The 25359-nt window shown below is 37.9% G+C and overlaps 2 protein-coding genes across 3 annotated transcripts in view; one reads left to right on the top strand and one right to left on the bottom strand.

The window, feature by feature from the left end:
• The window catches only part of LOC145998712 (kelch-like protein 17), a 172028-nt gene extending 159168 nt beyond the window's left edge, over nucleotides 1-12860 (bottom strand). The window contains exon 1 of the mRNA XM_083135211.1: nucleotides 12709-12860. Coding sequence (XP_082991337.1) covers nucleotides 12709-12783 — 75 coding nt within the window. The 5' untranslated portion in view covers nucleotides 12784-12860. The remainder of the gene's footprint in view (nucleotides 1-12708) is intronic.
• Nucleotides 3738-24121, top strand: LOC145998713 (facilitated trehalose transporter Tret1-like). 2 transcript variants are annotated; one of them, XM_083135219.1, is made up of 4 exons: nucleotides 3738-3816; nucleotides 17779-17863; nucleotides 20435-20570; nucleotides 21842-24121. In XM_083135219.1, the coding sequence occupies exons 2-4, from the start codon at nucleotides 17801-17803 to the stop codon at nucleotides 23077-23079; spliced, it is 1437 nt and encodes a 478-aa protein (XP_082991345.1). In that variant the 5' UTR covers nucleotides 3738-3816; nucleotides 17779-17800; the 3' UTR covers nucleotides 23080-24121. The 2 variants fall into 2 exon arrangements, with proteins under 2 accessions (XP_082991345.1, XP_082991344.1); XM_083135218.1 differs by lacking the exon at nucleotides 3738-3816 and adding an exon at nucleotides 9477-9689.
• The last annotated feature ends 1238 nt before the right edge of the window (nucleotides 24122-25359 follow it).

Here is a 25359-nt window from a genome sequence, read left to right as displayed (position 1 = left end):
TGTGGATTTAAACGTAACAGATCAACTACAGATCAAATTTTTCACATCAGACAGACACTTGAAAAAAAGTGGGAATATAATCAAAATGTCCATCAGCTATTCATTGATTTCAAAAAAGCATATGATTCGGTCAAAATTATATAATATATTAGTAGAGTTTGGAATACCTAAGAAGCTTGTTAGTATGATAAAAATATGCACCAGTGAAACAGGCAGTAAAATTCGTGTGGTTATTAATATGTCTGACAAATTTACAATTCATGTTGGGTTAAAACAAGGAGATGCATTATCTCCATTGCTCTTTATTTTTGCCTTAGAATATGCTGTTAGGAAGGTAAAAGAAACTAAAGAAGGACTAAAATTAAATGGTGTGACTCAGTTGTTAGCATATGCAGATGATGTAGACTTACTGGGGGATGATGTGAATACAATTAAGAATAATGCTAAAATATTTTTCAAAACTGCTAAAGAGATAGGTTTGGAAGTTAACAAAGAGAAAACTAAATATATGTTTACAGGCCGAAACCAGGTGTTAGGTAATAATCAAAATCTAATTATTGATAACAACTCGTTTGAATCAGTTTCCAAATTCAAATACTTAGGAGTAATATTAACAAATGAAAATTATATTGAAGAGGAAATAATAAGTAGGCTTAATTCAGGAAATGCATGTTACTTCTCTCTTCATAAACTTTTGTCTTCTCGTTTAATATCTAAGAAACTAAAAGTTAAAATATACAAAACAGTAATTTTGCCTGTAGTATTATATGGATGTGAAACTTGGTCCCTTACATTGAAAGAGGAACATAAATTGAGAGTATTTGAAAATAAGATCCTTAGGAAAATCTTTGGACCTAAAAGGGATGAGGAGACAGGTGAGTGGAGAAGGTTACATAATTTAGAACTACATAATTTGTATTCACGTCCAGATATTATTAGAATGATTAAATCACGAAGACGTAGATGGACAGGCCATGTGGCACGAATGGGAGAGGAAAGAGGAGTTTACAGGATTCTTGTTGAGAAACCTGATGGAAAGAAACCTGTAGGAAGGCCAAGACGAAAATGGGGGGACAACGTTGAGATGGACCTAAGGGAAATCGGTAGGGATGGAAAAGAGTATATAGATCTTGCTCAAGATAGGGAAAGATGGAAGGCCTGTGTTGCAGCAGCCATGAACCTTCGGGTTTAAGAAGGCTAGAGAGTTAGTTAGTTAGTTAGTTAGTTAGGGAATGCAAGCCTTGAATCGAAAATTCCAGTTCCTCAAAACGCACTTATTATCTTTGAAGCAGGTATATTTTGCCAGGCTTTTCCAAGGAGTTCAGAAAAAGCATTTTTACCCAGTGAACTTCCAACATATTTTCGTTGCCAGTCTAACAATAAAGGATTCCACACATCACTCTTCAATGGTTTAAAAACAGCAACATCGAGGGGTTGAAGTATTGCACTGCTGTGTGGAGGCAACTTGAGTATTGATGCATTTTCTTGCTGTGCCAAGGTTAGCACCTCAATGGAGAGATGGCTCACATGACCGTCCAAAATGATTAGCAACGGCCGTCTTTCTTTCGGAACGGATGGAAGAAATTGTGTTTGAAACCATGAATAAAAACGTTGCGAAGTCCATCCAACCATTTTCTGTAGCACGGTAGGTTGTACGTACAGGGTAATGCATCTTTACTCTTCCAGCTGGACTACATGTTCTTGCCCTGAATATTATGGGGAGTGGTAAAATGTCACGAGCAACATTGACACACGCGAGGACAGTTGTTTCTCTTCCTGTTCCTTGGGTCCGTCGTTTAACAGGCAACCCTATGCCACCTATAACCTTTCCAGTGCTTACATCATGGATGAATGATGTTTCATCCAGGTTGAACACATTTTCAGTCTTGTTTTGCAGCTGCAGTTCTGTTATCAGACATTCCAGAAGATCAAGAAACCCATACACTATGAAGGGATCCTTCTGAACCTCCAAGCGCGTGTGCTCTGTGATTTCTGGTTTTCTGAGGGTCAGTTTATGCCTCTGTGTAAACCCATGAAACCATTCATGACTGGGTCGCCCATCTTTGAATCTGGTTTTCAACTGATTTACAGTCACGTACTGTTCCACTAAGTTGATATACTCTTTAATGCTCAAACCAAAGCCCCACTTTGTCAGGGAACGTAAATGTGAAGCTAACACCTCCCTTTCTCTAGCAGAAATCTCAGAGTGTCTGCCTCCTCCATCAGTTGACTTTAAAGCAGGTAACACTTTTTGTGTCCCCTTCCATCCTTTGCAATGTAGCACAAGAGTTGAATATGGGATTTTAAAACGCTTAGAAACATCACGAACACTTGCACCTTTTTCAAGTTCGTTCAGGGCATTGCCTAACTCTTCTGCACTGTAGCTTCCTCCCACACCCCTGTTTATTTTTCTGATGTAGTTACATGGCATTATTCACACTGAAAAGAGCAAGAAGTAGCAATTTTAAAATTCAACAGCACTGACCACACTTTCCCTGGTAACTTGATCACACTTTCCCGAACACAGGGAATTTGCGGGCGAGTGTGATCATGACTAGTAAGAACAGCAGGAACCTCTCATTTGAGCACAGAAAGAAATAAAAGTAACTTGTAGGTCCTACAATTTACCCAGCATTGCCTTTTTCACAATCCTTTGATTTTCCTGCGAGACAGAAATTTTTTTACGCATATGAGAAATTTCAGTTTGAAATATTTTGTAATGGCATTTTCACATGCCCCTCCTGTATGCTTGCAGCAATGAACATATATCCAGATACATTCAAAAAATGCATGATCATCAGTTTTCTTCAATCATCTGTTCCAAATACTTAGAACAAGCTGCAGCTTAAGTTTGTAACTGGAGATCACACTTACCCCATTATCACTCTTACCCCAATTCACCCTAATGTAAAAAAAAGAAAAATTCGGAATGCATTTATCATGCATTTTCTGTCTTTCAAAAATAGTTTGTGTGCTTGTTTTCCATTATTAATGTGAAATTGAACGTGTTGAACAAATAATTCAAATAGTTTGTTCGAACAGAAATGCTTTAGCACCGACTTCTACCTCTTTCTTGTGTAATTTACAAGGATAATAACGTCTTTGACACCACTACTGCTACTTAATAATAATAATAATAATAATAATAATAATGATAATGTTATAATAATAATAACAATAATATTAATACTAATTATTATTATTATTATTATTATTATTATTATTGGTACGTTTATCCTGGTTCTTGCCCACCCTCCAGACAAAAATTCGTGGTTACTGTTAGAATTAGAATATTAACTGTTACTTGTAACTCCGTTACAACTAACTAGTTACTTCCAAACACTGGAATTTCGCCCCTTGCTCTAAATTTACAATAAAAACAACTAAAATATTGAGCTTTGAGGCTTGGGGTATGATAACGGGTGTTTGTTGGGGGTAATGACAGTAGGATCAGCCGTACTTAGAGCGGCGCAATGGACAACTACAGTTACGATTCTCACAGCAGTTATTGCCTGTAACTAATCTCCAGGCTAATTACGAGTGCATCATATTCTAACAATAGATCCCGAGTTGAATTATCTTGCAAAAAACTATTAATCATGTTCATTGCATGATCAAATGAAATGCGAAGATCTTGGCTCTGAAATCAGATGACCTGTTGGGAAACGCAGAACATGTTAAGTAACGACCGGATATTCTTATTTATTATTTTTTTTTAAAGCTTAGCTCGCTTGCGATATTATCTCCGCACACTTACTGCATGCACTAGTCGTTCTTCGGCAACACGCCTGGTTAGTTTCCGTTCGAGGGGAGCAGGTAAGTTTTATATGTTCACACTAAAATGTACAAAAAAGATAGAAAATCTTCGATTTATAAATTAAACAGTGAGATATTTTCGTCTGATACATCACCGTATGGGTGAACGAGGAATTTTGAAGGAGGGCGTGTTCCTGAGAGTTCTCTTGTCCCAAGGTTGCCAGACGTCTCGGATTTTAAGTAATAAGTGATCATGTTTGCCCGGACGTGAATTGTCTCGTATTTGAGAGTTACATTTTCCCCCGGTTGTATCCATGCTTCTGCACTAGATATCAATGTGATAACTAGAGCTTGGCAAGTTGATGACAAACCATCTTTTCTTTCTAAAAAATCAAGCTTTCATTTTTAGAACAAAAATTATTTTTAGGTTATTTTTAAAGTCATTTTTATTGTCTAGGTTATTTCTTGACATTTTAGGTCATCAGTTTCCGAGCTCTTGTGATAACTATCGGTGACATATGAAGCATAGTGAAACCGTTCTAATTAAACCACTAGACAAACGAACAGATACAGACCTAAGAACAGAGGCGCAACCACGAATTTTTGTCTGGGGGGGAGGGGCAAGTACCAGGGTAAACGTACCAATGATAATAATAATAATAATGATGATATTATTATTATTATTATTACTACTACTAGTGGTTGTATCAAAGACGTTATTAGCCTCATAAATTACGCAAAAAGGGGGTAGAAGTCGGTGCTATAGCATTTGTTTGGAACAAACGATTTGAAATATTTTCTCACCAGTAGCGGCTCGTGCCTAAAATAACAGGTGAAGAAGTATATTTATAGGCAATGAAAACAAATAGTAAGTGCCAGTGCCCCCCCCCCAATTTAAAACGTCTTTTTTGTCTTCATCCGTCCATCTGGAAAATGGTGTCTGCAACAAATTACACACTAAGTCATTTACTGGGTTCATTGTAGAAACCACAGCTCAACACATGAACACAACACACGATAGGAAACGCGAAACACACACGCGGAACAAGATCTCGCGAGAACGCGAAGATTTTGCCACAAGCACTGGATGCGATGTTTTCTCCGACGAGAGAACTGCTTCATCTAGAAGGCGACACCCGTTCAAGGCCAACGCTAGGTGACGTCACCGTTGCCATGACAACCGGCTAAGTTTTCCGCAACCTAGCGGTGTTTGCTCTTGGGTTGGGACGAACTCAATACGTACGTAGCGCCGAGCGGCGTGTTATTGGGTATTATCGTGTGCGTGCTGCTGGGAAATAGTTTAATTTAACAAGCCAATGAAAAATGTCAATATTAATTTGAAAATTAGGTGAAAACATCTGCACTTGTTGCACTTGGCCAGCCGCCACTGTCTCAACACCGTCAATTTCACATTAGGTAATAATGGAAAACAAGCACACAAACTGCATTTTGATTTGCAGAAAATGAATGATAAATGCATTCCGAGGATAATTCTTTTTGTACATATAGGCTAACATGTATCTTTCATGTACAACATATGTTTTACACATATTCAACATGGAGCGACACAAAATAAGAACATACATATGCAACCTGCTAACTATAAATTGTGTATGTATTCAAATTTTGTTCAATAAATATATACAGCACATATTATTTAAATACATGATATTACAGAAAATAGCCACATTGCGAGCGAAGCGAGCAAGAACATTTTTAGATCCAATTTTTGCAATTGAAAACAATATTGATTTAATAGGGTGCAAATAATTTCACTGGACGCCACAGTATTGTTTATTTTACATTTTTTAAAAATTTAGATCGTTCGGAGTCCAGGGCCGACTCCCACCGACCTCACCTAGCTAGGGCTATGAACTTGACGAGACTTTGAAAAGAGGCATTGCGAGCGAAGCGATCAAGAAAATTTTACGAAATGTATTTTAATTTGCATAAAATTTGAAATCGAAGGGGGCAATTGCTCCTCTGTACTCCCGTGCAGGTGCCCTTGGCCGTCTGTGTTTGCCCCCCTGTCCCCTAGAATTGACTTCCGCCGAAAGTGGGCGGGGGCAATCCCCCCGCCCCCCTGTCGTTACGCCACTGCCTGATCATAGCCGGATCTAGAATGTTCTATTTTTCTGGGAGGGATATGCTGTAAGCATATGATAAGATGTAACACTCGAAATACAATGTGCAGATTGTTCTAACTATTAAAAGAGCCTCATGTGTGTGTGTGTGTGTGTGTGAAATATTCACAAGGGCTCGTTTGAGGTTCAATTTGTAGTCATAAACTAATCGGGAATGGACCTTCAAAGTGAAATCATCCGAACCATTGTAATAATATACTTCCACCAAGAAACGAACCCAGTACCCTTTGATTATTTGTATTAACAGTCAAGGCCAGCCGCAGAGGGGGATCAGAGGGGGGCACTCTCTCCCCTGAGAGTCCTGAAAATACTTCAAGTTTGAAATTGTAGCGTGACAGATGCTTTATGAGAATTCCCTTAACTGACGGAAAGCATCACTTCCACATTAGGCACTGCTGCCCCACCCCCTGAAATCCTGCGGGCGGCCTTTGTTAACAGTGATTACAGGCGAAACTGTCACGAACATGGGGAATATTTAACCACTCGGATTCGATTTTCGTTGTAGACTTCATCGCGGCTAGTAAATCTAGTCGAGATTAAAACATATTTGTGCTCAACTTCTGTTTAGTCTTTTATTGTCTGAAAAAGGATTTCTCCAACATACTCCAATATGCTTTTTATGCTACTTAGTCATCCCTTTTCGGAGGGGTACGTGCCCCTCCCGCTAAATGCTCCGGATACACCAGTAGTTGGTAAACACGTGTGACAACCAGTGGCGATTGGGTACCAAAACTAGGCGAGCGGAGGGGAAAGGGGCCAAGTTGCCAAAACTGCTGGGACAAGGATAGATTACTTTCGCTTGGTAAATAAGGTTTATCATAGTGCGGGGTCAAAAGTGGCAAGAAGTGGGGGAGCACTCTTAATCGCCGCCACTGGCGAAAGGCATTGTAATCAAGAAACAAAATGCAAGCAGTAATTAGTGCTGAGACAATACGAGAGCATTCACGCTGCTTTGATATGCTCCTTCAAATGGACGCTAACCTTTCATTAACACCCATTCTACTCGTGCACGGCATTGGCGATGATAAGAAGCTGCTGTAAGTGAGGTACGTACACTTGACTTCCTTTCAACTAAAGTAATTAGGATTTTAAAGGTGAGTGGAAACTCGGCTCTTCTTTGTTTGTATTATTTAACGCACTTTTCTACATCTTTAGAGTAGCGAAAATTATGATGAATGATGATAAGATGAATTTCATGAAAGACCACAGTCCGTCAGGGACTTTAACCCAAAACCTTTCTAGGCAAGTTCATGAGTCGATCACTCGACGTTAGTGTTGCCCACGAGACGAGACTTTGGCCTGTCTCGTCTCGTGGAGTCTCTTCGAAATGCTGTCTCGTCTCGAAAATATTCGTTTGTCTTATGGCACATGGTCAATCTCGTCTCGTCTCGAATTTTTAAAAGCCTGTACCGTCTCGTCCTGTGGGCAACACTACTCGACGTGATCAGTTACCGAATCGGCAAAATATTGTACTTGTTGGAAGTGTTCCTTCCGCCTTGTTCGTCGAGTGGTCGAGTTGTGAAGGTACCGAAAACAGAACATCCTGTATGCAGTGTTGAATCCAGGCAACGGGGACAACAACTTCACGGGGGGAATATCATTGGCATCAAATTATATTAACAATAAAACAATACTAATAGTTTGAAATTGCCCTTGCTTCTGATATGTAATTAAATTAAGTTTAATTAGGTTTAATTAGCTATCATTTTAAGAATGATATTACAAGAATGAATAAAATAATATTAAAGCATGCAATAACTTATATTTGAAGCAAACTAATGGGTTGAGACTTTTTCATAGCATATCCGTGGATGACGTCATGAATGAAACTTTCTGTGTGTCCCTGGTCCTCTTCACTTGACACAAGCTTGAAGCGTATCCTCATCCATCATATTTCTTAATTTAGCAGTAATCAAAACGGACGATAATTTAAATTATTTCATTATTTTAACATTTGATTGATTGATTTGCTATTTTAAGTCCACTTTATGCACTGTAAGGCTAATCGGGATTGGACCTACACTTTAAAGTGGGATCCGAACCACTATGTGCCTCCACCGGGTATCAAACCCGGGACCCCTTGATTACAAGGCGACGACGCTACCACTGCGCCATGGGGAGGCGCTGACTTTTAATTATAAAGAAGACTAAATCAGTGCTTATTACTACGAAAAAATCACAAAAAGTACGCTTTACGTTAAATTAAAGTGAATGAAATGAAGCCAAAGGGAAGAAGGTTGCCAAATTTTCTAGCTATTGTCGAATGCTCTCCCTGGTTATCGAAATTTTCAGGGGGAACTTTAATTTCTGGGAGGGATTTGACCCCCCCCCCATTCATCACTGCCTGTATGTTTTCTTGGTTAGGCAATTCTGTCTACTAGTTTTCCACGAAAATGAAAACAAAAATTAGCATTCATCAACCGGCCACATATATAATTTCGGATCTTGTAAACCAGTACCTGAGTCCATTATACAGCTTTTATCCATATGTTCCGCCAACAATTGAGTGTAAGAGACTCCCTAACGGCGTAGTGGTTACGTCATCGCCTTGTAATCAAGTGGTCCCGGGTTCGATTCACGGTGGAGGCACATAGTAGTTCGGATCCCACTTTAAACTGTAGGTCCCGTCCCGATTAGCCTATCTGTGCATAAATTACGCTTAAAACAAACACTCTACTGAACTGAACTAAAAGGAAAAAGTGCGTCTATGGCTCGAAAGATACTGCATTTCTGGCTACCACAATTATCAAGAGTGTATTATATCAGTTGTAGGTGTTTAAAATAAATGAGCTGATTTGAGTTTTGTTATTTAGCGTCGCTTTTCTGTACCTTTTAGCTAATCGCGTGAGTGGGGATGAGTGATGATTGAATTGTTCTGGTTAATTTTACTTTGCATTTCTGCCACTTTTTGGCCAATCGCGACGATGACGATGAGTGATGATATGATAAAATTGATGAAGGGACACTTCACATTGAACACCAATGCCCAGGCTGAGATTTGAACCCGGGACCCCTGGCGTCGTAGCGCGCTGTGTTAACAACTCCTCCACAGAGGTTGGCAAAACTAATTGCAGCCTCGAGTTGTAAAAGAAGACTAAATATTTCCACAGCGAGAAAATTAAAATACATGTAATTCTATTCACACTTTCAAAGCCACAATACCTCGAAGAATGGGAGGAAAAGCAAGTTTAATTGGAAAGAAAAACGTACCTTTTCCTTAACTTATAAAAGGAGACATTTTATGAAACTTGCATCCCAAAATTTCCCGCTTAAGTGCGTCGGTTGATGTTACAGTACCATACGAAGATGACGTCACAGTTGACACTGTTTTTCCGTGTTTCCTGTAGACCACTGGGTGTGCACAGTTTGCGTCATAACTACACTTTTGCACAAAGTGAGGCATCTTACCAAGAACATGTTATATTTGTGCACGGAGAACTTATGGTCCATAAATTTCTTCCTGTAATCACAAAACAAACAACCGCATGGAAAAGGCATTGCGCGTGACAAAACGGGAGATCATAGTGCGGGATGATTTACAGGATTGTGCAACTTCCCTTTCGCTGCATGTTTTGAGTTGTCCGTGGTTATTAGTACTCATTGCTTTATCTTGTGGTTAGTGTTCAGGCCTTCCCAACACCTACAGCCACCCTTTTGCTCTTGGGGAAGTTCCTTACGTGAAATCCTGGCATCATAAGTAACGGTATTTTGCAAAATGGAGGAGCATTGTGATTCTGAACCAGCTCAACAGGCCCGAGTAGAAATACTGATTCTGGAGGCTACGAAAAAGTAAGTTAGTAATTATTTGCAGTTGATATAGCATCTGGCTACCACGTGGAAGACCCGGATTCGAGTCCCTGGCAGGTGACCAGGACCAAGAATTTTCCCTGTCATTTCCCTGTTTCTGCGTGGCTCTGAGGTCCACCAGCCTCGTGTAAATGGGCACCTGGGGGAAACCCTGGGGGATAAAGGCGGCGTGATGCTGATCATATCATCACGACTATGGCCGAATCAAGAATATGTGGAGCTCTTTGCCTCCACATCACCCCATGTGCCTTCATGGCATGTGTGCCTAATGTTTTTTGATCGCATTTTCATCAAAGTGATTGAACTTGTATTGTTAACTTGATGTGTCTTGCAAGAAGCAGTCGTGAAGGGATCTCACACTGAGGCAATTTACACAGCCACTCGCTTTTTAGATAGAGGTCAGGTTTAATATAAATGTTGACTGAATGTTTGATGACGATGAAAATTGGTTGTTTACATACGGTACCAGAAATTCGTTATTTCTGGGTTGTAGCGGCGATGTGCACAGTAGAACCCCAGAGCTTCATGTCGATATGTTGACATCAAAATGTCCAGGAATTTTTTTACGTGAGATTCACCTGACCATTTTGAAGGTCTTCTTGCTTGGCTAAATACTCTACTGCAACTGCTAAGTAGGCACCAACATGAAATCAAGCAGTTCCGGGTAAAGGAAGATTGCATAGAGGTTGGAATGTCACTTTACACTGTAAGCCCAGTCCCGATTAGCTTGTCTGACCATGAAGTTAACTTACAACAATCTTTGACAGGTTACAAATCATTTAAATTGATATTAGCAGTAATTACAATCATAAACGTTTATTTAAGTTCACTTAATGCTGGTCCTGCAATTTAAAGAGGGATCATAAACACTAGGCAATCTGCTCCACCTGGAATCGAACCCGAGACCCCTTGATATCAATGTGGCGGCGTTAACACTACGGCATCGTGGAGACCCAAATTACAGTCATGAGTCACTTCCGGAAATATTCTGGTGATGATACAATCATGCTACACCAACCATTTGTTTCTGATTTCAAGTAATTATATGTCGAAATGTTCATTTCACCAAGCATACAATAAATACATCCAATTCATATATGTGTGTGTGTTTTGGTCATATTCAACGCATGTCGTGAGTGCAAATTTTGTTCTTATGGACTGCGCTAGAAATCAGGCCGATTGGAAAGTTTGACACCACCATGGATGATATATTTTGAGCCCATGCTAGTTAATTCCTGACTATGTAGGCTCTGATATGTACTTCGTAGACGGAACATAACAATTATCTATACCTTTTTGAGTCATAAAACTATTTTTTTTTGCTTAAAACTTGATCCTGATTTGGCCAAATTACTAAATTCCTATCTTCTTCTGATATTGCCACAGCCTTATTGTTTCCTTTTCTGATTCCCATTGAGATCCAATTTATTCTTATCCTTAAGGCTGAAACGTGTTATCCCACATTTTTCTGTCTACCCTTCCCATATCATTACAATAAACAATAACAAATGTATGTTCTAACTTTATTGTGCATAGCTCATTCGAACATATCACGCACGGTTTTCTGCTCTTCCTATTCTCCATCCCAAAAGTTCTTCGAATAAAATATGTTTTGCTTATTTCTATAATTAGTAGATATGAGTATTTCAGTATAACTGTTTTCGTTGTACATATATTTCGATCCATTCTAATCATTGGTGTAGTTTTGAACGATTCAAGAGTTTTGTGAACACTATGTTTTCAACTTTTTAGCACATGCCTTTTGTCATTTTATTACTAATTTTCTAGCTTAGTCACTTTGACCAATTTGTTCTGCTGTTACTGAAGATTCTGAGATTTTACTCACATTTTTTTTTGTTTTCACGTTGTCATATTTGGACACACTTTCTAGAAATATCCACCATGACCTATAGGTTAGTTAGCGCTTAATAATCACAGAACTGGTGAAATGATTGACAGGTTTTTAAAAATATTTACTAAAGGGAAATTTAATTCCTTGTTAGTACTAATTAGGGAACATTACAAAGCAATTGCAGAGTTAAGCATATTTAACTCGTAATGAAATACATAAGATGAGATCACGACTTTAGGAATAAGAAGCTAATTAGTGTATGTTCATTTAATGATGGTACGATGCACAAAAGAATAATGTAATCAGAGAAGACATTTTTTTCATATCTTATCTAAACACTGATTAGTTACCAGAAATATTTCGAAATACTGCATACGATTTTAACCTATTATATATATAGCCTATATATTTCCTCACTTTAATTGAAGAAGAAATTCTGTCAAGAGAAGTTAGAGGTGAAGGATTACAGTTTAATATAGGTGAATTACTATCTAATAACTGCGCGTTGGAAAAGAAGATATTTTGTCAGACAAAATACCTGTTGCTTACAGTGAAAGACAAATTGGTATTTGCGTTTAGTAATGTAGTACTTTAAGTAATGTTAGATTTTTTAAGAACTAATACAAAGAATCCCTAAATATGTTTAAAACATCGATTATTAACGTAAAGACATATTTTTAGCTTTATGATATTTGAAAATTTCGGAACACATGCTATTTTAGGATTTCGCAAAATATAAAATTCAGATGGATTTGTGCATTGATATAATATATTATAATATATCTCGTGTCGCAACAATATTTTTACACTGTATAATGTATATTAAACTTTTACAGGTTAAGAAGGATGCATGTTTTGAGTTTTGCAAGTATTTTTTACGAATGTGTGAAACTGTACGTTTTCGTAACAATATGCTCTACAAATACTGTAGCCATAAAGCCCATAATTGAAACAGAAGTCCCTTGTTTGTTCACCGATGAGACGTTATTAGTGATACTAAATAATGAAGAGCTTTATCTTCGAAACATGGCATTAGTACAACACCAAGAATGCAGAGAAAATAAGTTGTATACTTGGCCTTAATATAATTGCCTATTTACAAGCTTCTCAAAAACATCTGCCGACAGTAAAGAAATAAATAAAACTTACCTTGCGAATGATGGATGTGATTTCTATCATGTTGTCTAGCCACACTTCCAAAAAAAGCGAAAAATAATTCTCCATCTCCTTTGGACTAGCATTTCCTATTCCACGGCAATGTCTGTAAATAAACAAAAGACGAGTTGCATATTTCCGTCAAGGATTATCTATTACAGGATGAGACACTGAGCATATTCTCTATTGACTTGTGCGAACACTTTTCTAAGGCCTTATAAAACACAGACTATACATACACAGTACAAGCAGAGCCATCTGACGGGGGAAGTCAACGTACTCGAACAGTGAGGAACTGGTTGGTTGGTTGATTTGGTGTTTTAAGTCCACTTTATGCCCAGTAAGGCTATTTGGGACTGGACCTACAATTTAAAGTGGGATCCGAACCACTATGTGCCTCCACCGGGTTTCGAACAGTGAGGAACTATCGATTAATACACATATCGATGTTTGAGCTCGATACTTGGAAAGCAAATAGACTTTTTATTATTGGAATGTAATAAATCTAAAAAAAGGAATAATTAAAATTGTTGATTCTAGTCTTGGATTGTACCTAGAAATGTTCTAATTTCTTATACATTTACTAAATGTAATTGGGATATTTTCTAGTTTTCGTAAAATTCAAGACAAGAAACAACATTTTAATTCTTACACTAAAAATCTTACTTAATACTTCAATATTGTAATTGATTCCTGGATTTTTTATTTACATTGAAGTTTAATTATTGAAATCCACGTGATATGCAATGAGATTAACAAAAGGATCGGAATATATCCCCCTTGCACTAAAGTAACAAACTACCCGTAACGCAGCACATTTACCACAGAAGAAATATTGTACTGTGGAGTTACAATGAAAATTCATCGTATGCAAATACAGAGCAAGAACATAGCCACATAATATTAAATATTAAACTGTAAGAATTTGTAACGTTGACTACACACGTTTTCTTATCCTTGTTTCCATGTCCATGTAACAAACATGAGTCACACACAATTCCATATTTATGTTCGAAGAAGATCTGCAGAAACAGTAAATTTGCTGCTTCTTCAGTTAGGTATTTAAAGGATAGTTTCCAATTTATTTTCCAATATAAGAAATCAATTCCTGGTGAGGGCAAATTTTAATGATTACGTTATATTTTAAACTGTCTTGTGTTGTGATTGATAAAAGTAAGGAACAAGGAAACGACAGCATGAGTTGATATGGACCAGTATGCCCAGTACTTTTTAACCCATCCGTACATTAGGTTATATCCAGTGCCGGATCTACAAGGCGCAAAAGCCCGCAGTGCGGGGAGGTCCGGAGACAAGTAAGGATTTAGAGGGCCCTCAGCCATTGACATAGTAGAGGGTTCGCGTATGTGAAAAATAAACGTAATTACTTAGGGGTACAGAAAATAATATACAATACAGGTAAAGTTAAAGTTTCCTGTTCATATAGCACCGTGCCAATAAGGCACATTTAGTGTATGTGGGAGTAGGGCTTCACACATTTCCGATGTCGGACATCTTGGAGTGATGTGATCAGCACCACTCTCCGGCCGCCTTTCACCCCACCGGGTACCATATGATTTGAGACTGGGTGGGTCATGAAGCCGCTATATGAGGGGATAAAGCCAAAAAAAGTTCAGCCTTAGATCAAATCAGGCTTGAATTTCACGAGAAATGCAGTGGTGAAGGTTTCTTCAAACTATCTTTAATCAGGAAAAGTTATGACTGTATGATTGTAACAAATGTATCATTTTCCAGGTGTGAGAAAGTAATGTCATATACATACGGTATACCACATCACCACGGGCGCCGAAACCAGGAGACCAGGGGGGCGCGGGCCCCTTCAGTTCTCGTTTGGCCACCCTTATAGGGAACCCAATGTATAACTTCCAACATATTAGAAAACTTTTGTTCACAGAAACTTCGCACACAACAGGTGGAAAATTACGTAGGATTCTTCTCTGAAATTGGCAGAATCAAAAATGTGGGACTATCACTCAGTTTGAGTGTCTTTCTTGTGCTTGTGCGTTTATTATTTCACCATTTCCTTTTTCAAACCGACAATGAATTAAGGAAAAAGTATGGTATTTTATGAATGAATATGTGCGAGAATAGAGGAAGAAGCATGGTAATACTGTAGTCTTCATGCTCTTGAATGAGACAGTCCATTGCAAAATTGGCACCTTTGTTTCCCTTCGGAAAAGTGAAGCAGAAGTTGAAAATATTCTGATTTCAATATGCCACTGATTTTTATATATATATATATTGTATAATCAGGATTAGTATTTTTTTTGCATGTACCTGCAGACATGTGTGTGCTACTTCATACTGCATTGATGTGGCTGAAAGTTGCACTGTTACATATTTATACCAATGCTTAACCAACGATGAAAACAATACGCGCTCGCGCTCATGGTGTGTGTGTGTGTGTGTGTGTGTAGGCGGCTTAAGTGCCAGGCGACCCAAGCGATTGCCGGAGCACCGGCCTCGATGACGCCAGACCGGGGCTTTCCAATTTAGTAGGGACAAATCCTTATTTCTGAATACATAAATGTGGATATTTGTTTTATAAAGAGTTGGATTTGTGTTGAGAAAATTTAATTGAAGTTACTTCTCAATGACAAAATTGCAAAATCATGTAGCACTTTAAACTAAGATACTAATGTTATTTTGATATCCCTACAATATACACGTTCTTTGACATTAAGGCATTGGAAACACGGTCATGTTTTTATTGGTTGAAGGTTGAAAGTAGTGGGACCAGGGTAGAAAGTTGAGGCGGGGGTGACAGGGTGGACAGTTGGGGTGCCAAAAATCGACCTCGCCTGGAAGGAAATTTTGTCTTGGGCCTTCCTTTTTTATGTAAATATGTGTAAATATATTAAACTCCTATAAAAAATTGTAGGAATACGTATTATAAACCGAATATGATAATCAAATTCTCACTCAAATGTTATATGTAAAGTATTATGTTGTATAATTACATATCACAGTAGTACAGTGAGTTTTTGGTCCAGGTCATAAAGTTTGATGTACCCTGATATAGACCTTTATGTTTTGTTGTCAAAAATAGTGAATATAATGACAATTTTTCAAAGATTAACTCAAGTGTATTTGGTCCCAACTTGCCCCATTTACTTAGCTTTTCCCCCCTTCCCCAAATCTCTGAAGAAATCTGTGCCTACACATCACCCCCTTCTATGACCAGCTTCTTATTGCACTACTTTTACAATTATTCACTAAAAAATATTGCCCTACATTAGGACACAAGGCTTGCAACTGAAGTCGGTATATTAACCTAGCAGAAATATAAAGATATGGCAGTGGAAGGCTTATGCCGTAAAATTGTAGGTTTATAAATTATACATAAAAGGCTTGATAGTATAGAGGTTTATTTGACAACAAAATGCCTGAAGGGCTTGATCCTACATAAATAATAATTATAAGAGTATAAAACCCCAATATAAATACAATAAATAATAAAGAAACAATTAAATTCTCCAAATAAACCTTTATATAATTTAGACTTCCTTACACGTTATTTAACCAAAAATAGATTATTGTAATTTCATTTTAATATTAATTACCCCCCAAAATACCTATCTCTGAATAGAACAAAGTGTGCAGTGCTTTAACTAAAAATCCCAACTAACTACTCTACATAAAAACTTAAAATACTAAACTACTACAAAACAACTACTCCCTGTACTTTGTTCCATGCCGAGATGACCCCTTTCAACACTCAAAGAGAACTCAACTTAAGGTGCTTAAACCTCGGCTAATATTTTCCTAAATATACAGAAATTTGATATCCCTGCAGAAATAAATATTTTAAAGCTTGAGTGAGTTTCGGACTGTCTCGGTAACACTTCTTGAAAATTGTTTTACGTCTCTAAGAACCCCAGAATATTTAAAAATAAACAAAAAAAAGTCCGTTTAAAATTCCTCGCGTAACATTCAAGATTGTGTGGTTTGCATTGCCTATTTTCTATATATTTTTATTAGAGGAATAGGCTTAATGGAGTGAACAAGCTAGCTCAAATATTGAGACCACGACGATTGCAAAAGACACGAAGTTTCTCCATTATGAATTAGACAGATGTGATTTTTCAGAATTTTGTATATTAATGAGCAAGGTTCCCCAATTTGTTACACATTTTATGTCGTTGCTGAGACTATTGTTATTATTATTATTTGAGGGGTGTTCAATTGAATACATACACATTTCTCGCCTTGTGTCATATGATTATAGTAGTAAAATTATTAGAAGAAAAATTTAAAATCAATATTAATTGCATTTAGATAAGGCATGACTTACGCCACATGTCCTCATTTCACTAAGTAATGAAGTCCAGATTTGGCATGTACTTACTGTTTCCTCTAGCTTTCATCCCATCATGTGGCTTTATCGGGAGATAAGACAAGAATAGTCAGTTAAAAAATTGGGAGATAGGTTGGGTTGAAAAAGGTTAAAATGGTAACAATGTAGTGCCTTATCACTCCTTCCTACTTCATCTCTGGCTAGCAACTGCAGTGGCTAGTTAAGTGAGACTGTAGGGTGCTAATGGCAGTTTCAGTATTCATTTGCGTGTGTGTTTGTCTTTCGGGGGATATGTACACTAAATTCACGATGGTTGTATGTAGAAAATTGATGTTTTCAAGATTGGGAATTGTATTAATCGATAATACTCGTCCATTCTTTCTTTCCTCAATACGTATAAAATATATCATTAATTCCAATTTCAAATGCATAGAAATTAATGACAACACGATGTAGATATTATGCTTGTTTAAAATCTAATAGAAGTCATGAAGGTTTGTTTCGGTAATCGTTTGAACAGTTCAGTTTATCTGTTAAATAATCAATATAATTTCCTGAAGTAAGTTCATAAACCATATCCGGTTTGTTAAACTTGTATTTACGAAAAAACATTCCAGATCTGAGGATGTAATGTTCTTTTCCATTACACAACATACATCGCCACTTAATACATTTGTAAAGTATTTGTTACGAAACGGTCAATCTTTCACAACTATTCCTGTTATTTTTAAAATGAACTTTACTTGCAGATTAGCTGCGAAAGCCAGCGAGATGGGAAAAGGTATTGCAGAGGCCATCCCCTTTTCCACGGCAGCCAGATCTACTATTCTGCAGGTAAGCATTCTATATTGATTGACTGTTTTAAGCTAATTTTATACACAAAAAGGCTAATCGGGATGGACTTACAGTTTAGTTTAAAGTGGGATCCGAACCGTTGTGTCTCCACCAGGTCCAGTGGGATCCATGAGTATTACCGTGCAAATTGTCCATGACTACTTTCATTAATTTTTCTATTACATCCTATGTGTTTTTTAGCGATGAATCTTTGTGTATGCTGGTGCAGAAGTTGTCAACAGCTTGTTTTGAGTTTTATTTTAATTCTTGAAGCTCTTAATGGGTCAAATAGAGTGCATGAACGTGGTGATGGACAATTTGCACTGTAATACTCATGGATCCCACTGTACCGAACATTGATAACAAGACGACCACGTTACCACTACACCATCAGGGAGGGCCGTAAGCATTCTATTGTAGAGATATGGAGATTATTAAACCGATAAAACCTCGTCAAGAGAATATTTACGCTTGTTTATTTCCTGGAATTGTCCGACCAGCGGGCGATCCCAAGAATGCGCTAACTTTGTAACTTTCGTGAAGCAATGACTGAAAGGCAAATGCGTGGATCTGAACAAGATCCAGCATGTTCGAAAGGTTTAACAACCTTTCGAAGCCAAAGATTATAAAAGGAAGCTCCCTCCCCGAGCTCGCTCTCATTTGACTCTCATTGGATTTAGGCTCTCATTCGACGCTCATTCTGGATCATTAGTCTGAGATTACACTTGAATTACACTACGACACATTACAACTACAGAACTACGACGACGGAACACGAAGTTACGGCTGCCTAGCATGCAGCGAGTCGCGCGGGATCGCTCGGATTTTTGAGCCAAGGGTCACGGAATCGAACCTTGGCATCAGTCACCATTCGGTCTGCAAGAAGCATCTGGACAAGAACATCACTCGCCTACCAAGTATGAACAAGCGTAAATAGCCTTTAAATTCAACCTTCCATATCTCTTCCCTCTTAATCGGAGCAGGTTCAGCTAACAGGTACAATTAAGCTCTACCTAAAATGTATTATTGAAGCATCCCTGTGACCTCAGATCCCAGGTAAGACGGGATTACAACACTATATATAACACATGACGGAATGATGTACTAAATAATGCGTAACAATACCTGTTGTAAAAATAAAGATAATGTATTTTGTTGTGCTTTAAAACTATGGGTTCTGGCTTGAAATCTGTGCAAGGTATTGGCGTTCATCGTTGTTCTCTCACGTGCGCTATGAACCCAATTCTTCGTTCAATCTCATCGTCGAGATTAAAGTGAACCACTATGCCATGTGCCTTCACAGAGTATCGAACCCACGACCCCTTTATTACAAGGCGACGACGTTACCACTACGCCATCGATGGGGTCCCAAGATGAAATTGATGACTGGACACTCACAAAGAACATCCATGCCAGAATTGGAACCCGGGAACTTTAATGGAGAGATCGAAAATCGATCACTTAATGTGCTCAGTCACCGAACTCTGCACGAAAGCGGGAGTCAAATATTTATGTACAGTCACCACTAATAAAACTGGGGCATCTTGAACCTGAGATACTCGCTTCTCTGCAAGGAGTTATGCGTGTTACCTAACTGTAGGGCGATAAGTGGATTTTAAAAGCAAATTTTCAATGGCAACTTATACCACCGCCAGAGAGTTAGGCAATACAGTTAACGGCTTGTAGGAAAGCGAGTATTTCAGGTTCTAGGTGTCCCATTTCTTTTGCCGGTAACTGTACATGATATAGGAAAAGGGGGGACTTGTTAGGATACATTACCAGCATGGCGGATATCTTGAACTCTGCCATATTAGAGTCAATTTCATTTTTTTTTTTAAACTGGAGGACAGTCATGCGAATATCAAAATTGGTTACAATTTCACGAGAAAGACAATGGTGTAGTATATTCGAATGTAGCAATAACCATCATTGTGCTTGCCAAATGTTTTTCGATAGAAGTGGCTTGAGAGATGAGGATATTAATTAACTGTATACATATCTTGAGATTTCTGAATCAGCTTGGTGCTATATCCCCATGACGTTCATTGAAATCTTTAGCAATGACCCGGGTAGAACCATGGGCGTAACTTGGGACTTAACTTGGGGGGGGGGGGGTAGGTACGAACTTGAGGCTGAACTTTTGGGAGAGCAGAGTCAAAACATTTTTCATCCCACAAAAATAGTGTCAAGGATTATTTGGTAAATAACTGTTACATTTGCGAAATCACAAATATTTATTATTTATTACTTAGCTCCTCAGGTCTCAAGATGTTAACAAACGTATCCGTAACTTGTAAATTTTAATAAACCTGAAAATTTGGGGGGGGGGGCAAGTGCCCTCTTCCCCCGTTAAATTACGCCTATGGGTAGAACGATCTCCACTATTTTGTCCTGGGATAACATCAGTATCAAACAAGCCATATCTATTGTATTGTAACTTGATGTATAATAGGAATCGGTGCTTTCTGTCATAAAACGATGTTCGTTTTCAAGTTATTATCAACGATGGAAGTATAAATATATACTCTGCATAATATAAATAAAAATATTTGTTTTAAATTCTCGTTTCAGCTGTTGTTTGCATTTATCGCTAGCACGCCTGGAATCTCCCCAGGAATGATGCTGGGCTATTCTGCAGTAGCCTTACCGAAGTTGCAGTCCAATGGCAGCACAATAGCTGTTGGGGATACTGAAGCTTCCTGGATAGGTAAGAAATCATTGATATAACGACCTCTCCAATAGAGTAATCTGATGTTTTAAGTAAATTGTTGAAGTTTATTTTAAGTTAACATTTTTCTGGACAAGATCCACTAATAAATGTTAACTTAGGATGAACACTATATCTTGGTGAGTTGCTAGATACCTTCAATTGAGTGAAGATAAAATTTAGTTCTCCAAATCAATTTATAAATAGAAACGTAACACTCGACAAACAGAAGTACATTTTCGTGGAACAGCCATTGATTAATATGTAAAGACATCAGATATATGCACATAAAATTCACTAGTGCAGACCCCAGTGGCGGAGTGGTTAGCACATCGCGCTACGACGCCAGAGGTTCCGGGTTCGAATACTGACCTGCGCATGGATGTTTGTGAGTGTCCATTCATCAATTTCATCATATCATCGCACATCACCATATTCGCAAATTAGCCAAAAGTGGTACAAGAAGCGAAGTAAAATAAAGCAAATCAATCAATAAATAAAACTCACTAGTGCCAAGTGTGGTATTACTTAGTATGTGCATATGTTTCAATATACGGTGGTGACATGACATTTGGAGTTCGAACCAAGTATTTCGGAGTAAGACACAGTGTAACTAAGGCACATAAGCTAGCCTCTGTGATTGGATTGATTTATTTTTCTTCGATTTTCTGCCAGTTTTGACTAAGATGAGGATGAATTCTGATGAGATGAAATGGATGACGGGAGAATCACAAACACACATGGAGAGAATAGAACACGGGTTCTACAGAGGATTATACGACAGAAAAACATTTATCTGTGATTATACTGGCTGTGAGTCCAGGCACCAGAGCCTCGTTAGTCTGTATTGGGTGCCCCTGAAACCCTACGTATGCATATGCATCTACTACTATTAGTGGATATGATTTTTTTATCAGCGTAATGATTTTAGGTTTAGCTACTAAGTACATTGCCCATTTAAAACAAATAAAGGAAAACAACCTCCCGCCTACTCTCATATGAGAAGATTCCTGTAAAGCATATGCTCTATCCATTCTTATTTTTAAAGACTTTGGAGATTTAAAAAATGCAGAATTATTGGCACCACACTTACCATCGACATTGCTATTTGAAAAACAGTTCATATGATATGTTGCGGAATAACCCATTTTACCCTTTTTCCAAAAGAGCAAAAACTATAGATGACAATGACGTATTAAACAATAATTGAAATTAACTTTGTGCCGTCATTCAAACTTAAAGTTTCTAAAACACTTTCGTTTTCTTTACAGCTAGCATTGCATCCATTGCTACACCGATAGGTTGTCTTCTGATTGGTTCTTTGATGGATAGATTCGGCAGGAAGTTGGCCCTACTCAGCATCAACATCCCATTAATAGTAGGCTGGCTCCTCATCGCGCTGGCTCAGAACTTACCAATGATCTACGCTGGGAGACTCCTCACCGGATTGGGCACAGGAATGTGCAGCACCCCTGGGCCGGTGTACGTTGGCGAGGCGGCACAGCCTCACCTCAGGGGAATGCTGGTCTGCTGGAACTCCATAGCCATGGCTCTCGGTATCCTCATCGTCTATGTGCTAGGGTACTACCTGGACTGGAGAATGGTGGCTGCCATCAGCATTGTGTTTCCTGTCGTGTCCTTCTTCTCCGTGTTGACAGTACCGGAGAGTCCCGTTTGGCTTCTCAACAAGAAGCGTCAATCCGAAGCTAGGGTGTCTCTCGAAAGATTGAGAGGCGGAAGTGGACCTGCAAAGAACGAATTCCAAGAGATGATAGCTGAACAAGAGCAGGGAGCGAACAAGGACGAGAACAGAGGGAGTATGCTGTCAGCGTTCCTGCAACCGCAATGCTACAAGCCTTTCATCATCATGAACGGGTTCTTCTTCTTTCAACAGTTTTCTGGAATCTTTGTGATCCTTTTCTACGCCGTCAACATCGTTCGAGAGGCAGGCATAGATGCAGACGAATTCTTCGTCACCGTTCTGATAGGCGTGACACAATTTGTCTTTATCTTGTTGGTCAGCTTTGTGTTGAGGACCCATGGACGTAGACCAGCGACTATCATCTCTGGAGTTGGAATGTTCTTAGGAATGGCGATACTAGGAACCTACTTGCTGCTGAAGAAAATGGATGTTTTTGCTGCAGATTTCTCACTGAGTTGGATACCTCTGCTGGCTCTTATACTGTACATCATTACTTGTACGGTTGGATTCTACACATTACCGTGGGCAATGATCGGTGAGGTGTATCCGTCCCAAGTAAGAGGCATTGCTAGTGGTGCTACAACCTGCTTTGCTTATCTCTTCAGCTTTGTAATCCTCAAGATATATCCACAAATGCTGAACTGTCTGGAGCCATTCGGACTATTTTACTTTTATGCTGCTGTCTCTTTATTGGGAACTTTATTCATTGTATTCTTCCTTCCCGAGACCAATGGAAAGTCCCTTCAAGAAATAGAACAGTATTTTTCGTCCAAGAGTGTGAAGACACACAAAGTAAGCAGCGTTTGATGCGTATGGATTAGACCTGATAACGCATGGAGACGCTCTCTGTTTCGTGCAAGATATTCTCTGTATGTACTCATTCTTACGTGATAACTATACTACAGCGTGTTTAACTTAATCTTAATGCCGTTAGGATGTTCTTCAAACGAGCAGTCTGACTGCATTTCTTCGTTTGAACGTGTAAATGCCAGAACGAGAGTGAATGTTCCTTTCCAGGCACGGATATTATTTCTAAAACATAATAGCGTGCCTATGGAAGAAAATGCCTGAAGTATTTATTTTACTTTGAAACTTGCCCTTGTAATAAATCACGTTTTTCATTTATAACTACGAAAAGTTAAATAAAAAATGAGTGCAGAATGTTCACAAACATCCAGGCATCAGCAAAATGGATGCGGAGTTTTAATAAAGTAGAACTCAAATACGTAATGGAACTGAAACCTAAAAAAATATATGTATTTCGTAGGATATTATTGCTATTATAATACATCTACATCTAAATACTGTACATTTTTAACCCTCAATCAGAATATGTCAAGTAAATAATTTTTGGTTAATGGGTGTTAAAATTGTGTTAATTGTGATACAGATGAACGATTTATTGGTCACAAAATTGTAACAGCTTCTTGCACTGTTTCACTGATATTGTCAAAGTTTAGCAATTTAAATGTATTTTTAACCGTCCCTCGTATGCTTTTACATTATTTACGGATAGTGAGTACTTAATTAAAAATATGTCATTTCAAATGAACCCACATTCATTGTAAACTACGGCATATTTTTCTTTGCATGCATTGCATTCTCCTTCTTGTCATCTTTCATTTTTTTTTCAGAAAATTTTAATTTACCTGGTCTGTTTGATAAAATTATACGTATTTTCAATTCCATTGTCTCAGTCTTCGTACTGACAACAGTCTTAAGTAATAATTGATCTCGACCTTCTTCTAGGTCATATTAGATAGTAATATATAGCTTATGCTTTATTTCTTTCTATTTGTCTGTATTTTGTATATAATAATGTGCAGTATCAATAAATATAAGATTTTAATTTAAATTTGTCTACCTTATTCTCCATATCATATCACTGATATTGGGTGAAATATTTTGCCTGTGCCTTTGAATTAGTTATCAACGCGCATTTAATATGAAATACTAGCTCTAAGAAAATTGAGAACAGATTATTCACAACAAATTTTATCTGGAAATTTAATGAAGTTTGTGTGGTAATTGTATGAGTATGTGGATATGCGTATGTATGTAGCCTATGTTTAAAGAGTGTTACACATCCAAATCAGTATGGAGATGTACGAAAGTAGCTTTATTCGGAATTCTCAACAGACATGACTAAGAACAGCCAGATAGGGTTATCAAGTAGTGAGCAATCATTGCTTAATATGTGTTTGAAGTTCGGTATTGCAAAACTCGATTAGTCATTCTTCAAATTTAGGTGCAGGGTGAATTTGATCTAAAGAAATACATAAAACAAATTTGTATAGTTGTTCAACTTCCATCCCAAATAAAAATTAAAGTATTTATGGCACGTTAATCATTATCAATAAAATGGTACATCTCTTAACATATATAACACGAGACTACAACGAAATCTCCGTAGTTAAGAAATTGAAAACATGTGGAGTTAGATATTCACTGATTTCAGAAGGAAGATATACAGGACAAACAAGGATCCTAATTTATAAGAAAGTAGGAATAGTAATATTCTACATTTGAGTAGAAATATTTACAAGAATATTCTATGACATTGTAACTATTCACAACAGGATGAATGCTTCGTATTGAAATATTTTGTTGTTCCTGTTTTCGATTTTTGTAAATAGCTAAAATAACGTGTGAATCGAAAAATATTGTATAACCCTTTAATGGTCTCAACGGTAGAACAGTTTATTGTACAAATATGTGCAAATGCAGGGTAAACCATTGTAAGAAAATTACCCATCGCTTATTTTGATCTTTTTCCCTTCTGCATCCTATTTTTTTCTTAAGGAATGGAATTCTGCTGATGCGAGAGCGGAGATTACCCTCTGCTTGTTGGTGTTCTCATTTCAATACTCGAATCTCACTTTCCGGAAGACAGAGTGAATAATTTAACATCTCAGCTGTTGCAACTCTCTACTGTGCACTCGTTGTAATCAACAGCCTGCGCTGACAGTCCTTAATCTATTCAATGCTGATAAATGAACAACTGAACATCCGAGTTTATTTGTATTTAGCACTGCTTTTCTGCCACTTTCTGACTAATCGCGACGATGAGAATCAGTGATGATTGCA

Source organism: Lepisma saccharinum, chromosome 14, assembly GCF_977018435.1.
Source record: "Lepisma saccharinum chromosome 14, izLepSacc3.1, whole genome shotgun sequence".
Lineage (NCBI taxonomy): Eukaryota > Metazoa > Arthropoda > Insecta > Zygentoma > Lepismatidae > Lepisma > Lepisma saccharinum.
This window is presented reverse-complemented; position numbering and strand designations above follow the sequence as displayed.

What these genes read in the sequence shown, in the direction of transcription:
- LOC145998713 (XM_083135218.1), top strand. Translation starts at nt 9,616, where the DNA reads ATGGAGGAGCATTGTGATTCTGAACCAGCTCAACAGGCCCGAGTAGAA. An exon ending in ATTCTGGAGGCTACGAAAAA is followed by an intron (nt 9,690 to 17,778) that starts GTAAGTTAGTAA and finishes CTTTACTTGCAG; the next exon opens with ATTAGCTGCGAAAGCCAGCG. An exon ending in CCAGATCTACTATTCTGCAG is followed by an intron (nt 17,864 to 20,434) that starts GTAAGCATTCTA and finishes TTCTCGTTTCAG; the next exon opens with CTGTTGTTTGCATTTATCGC.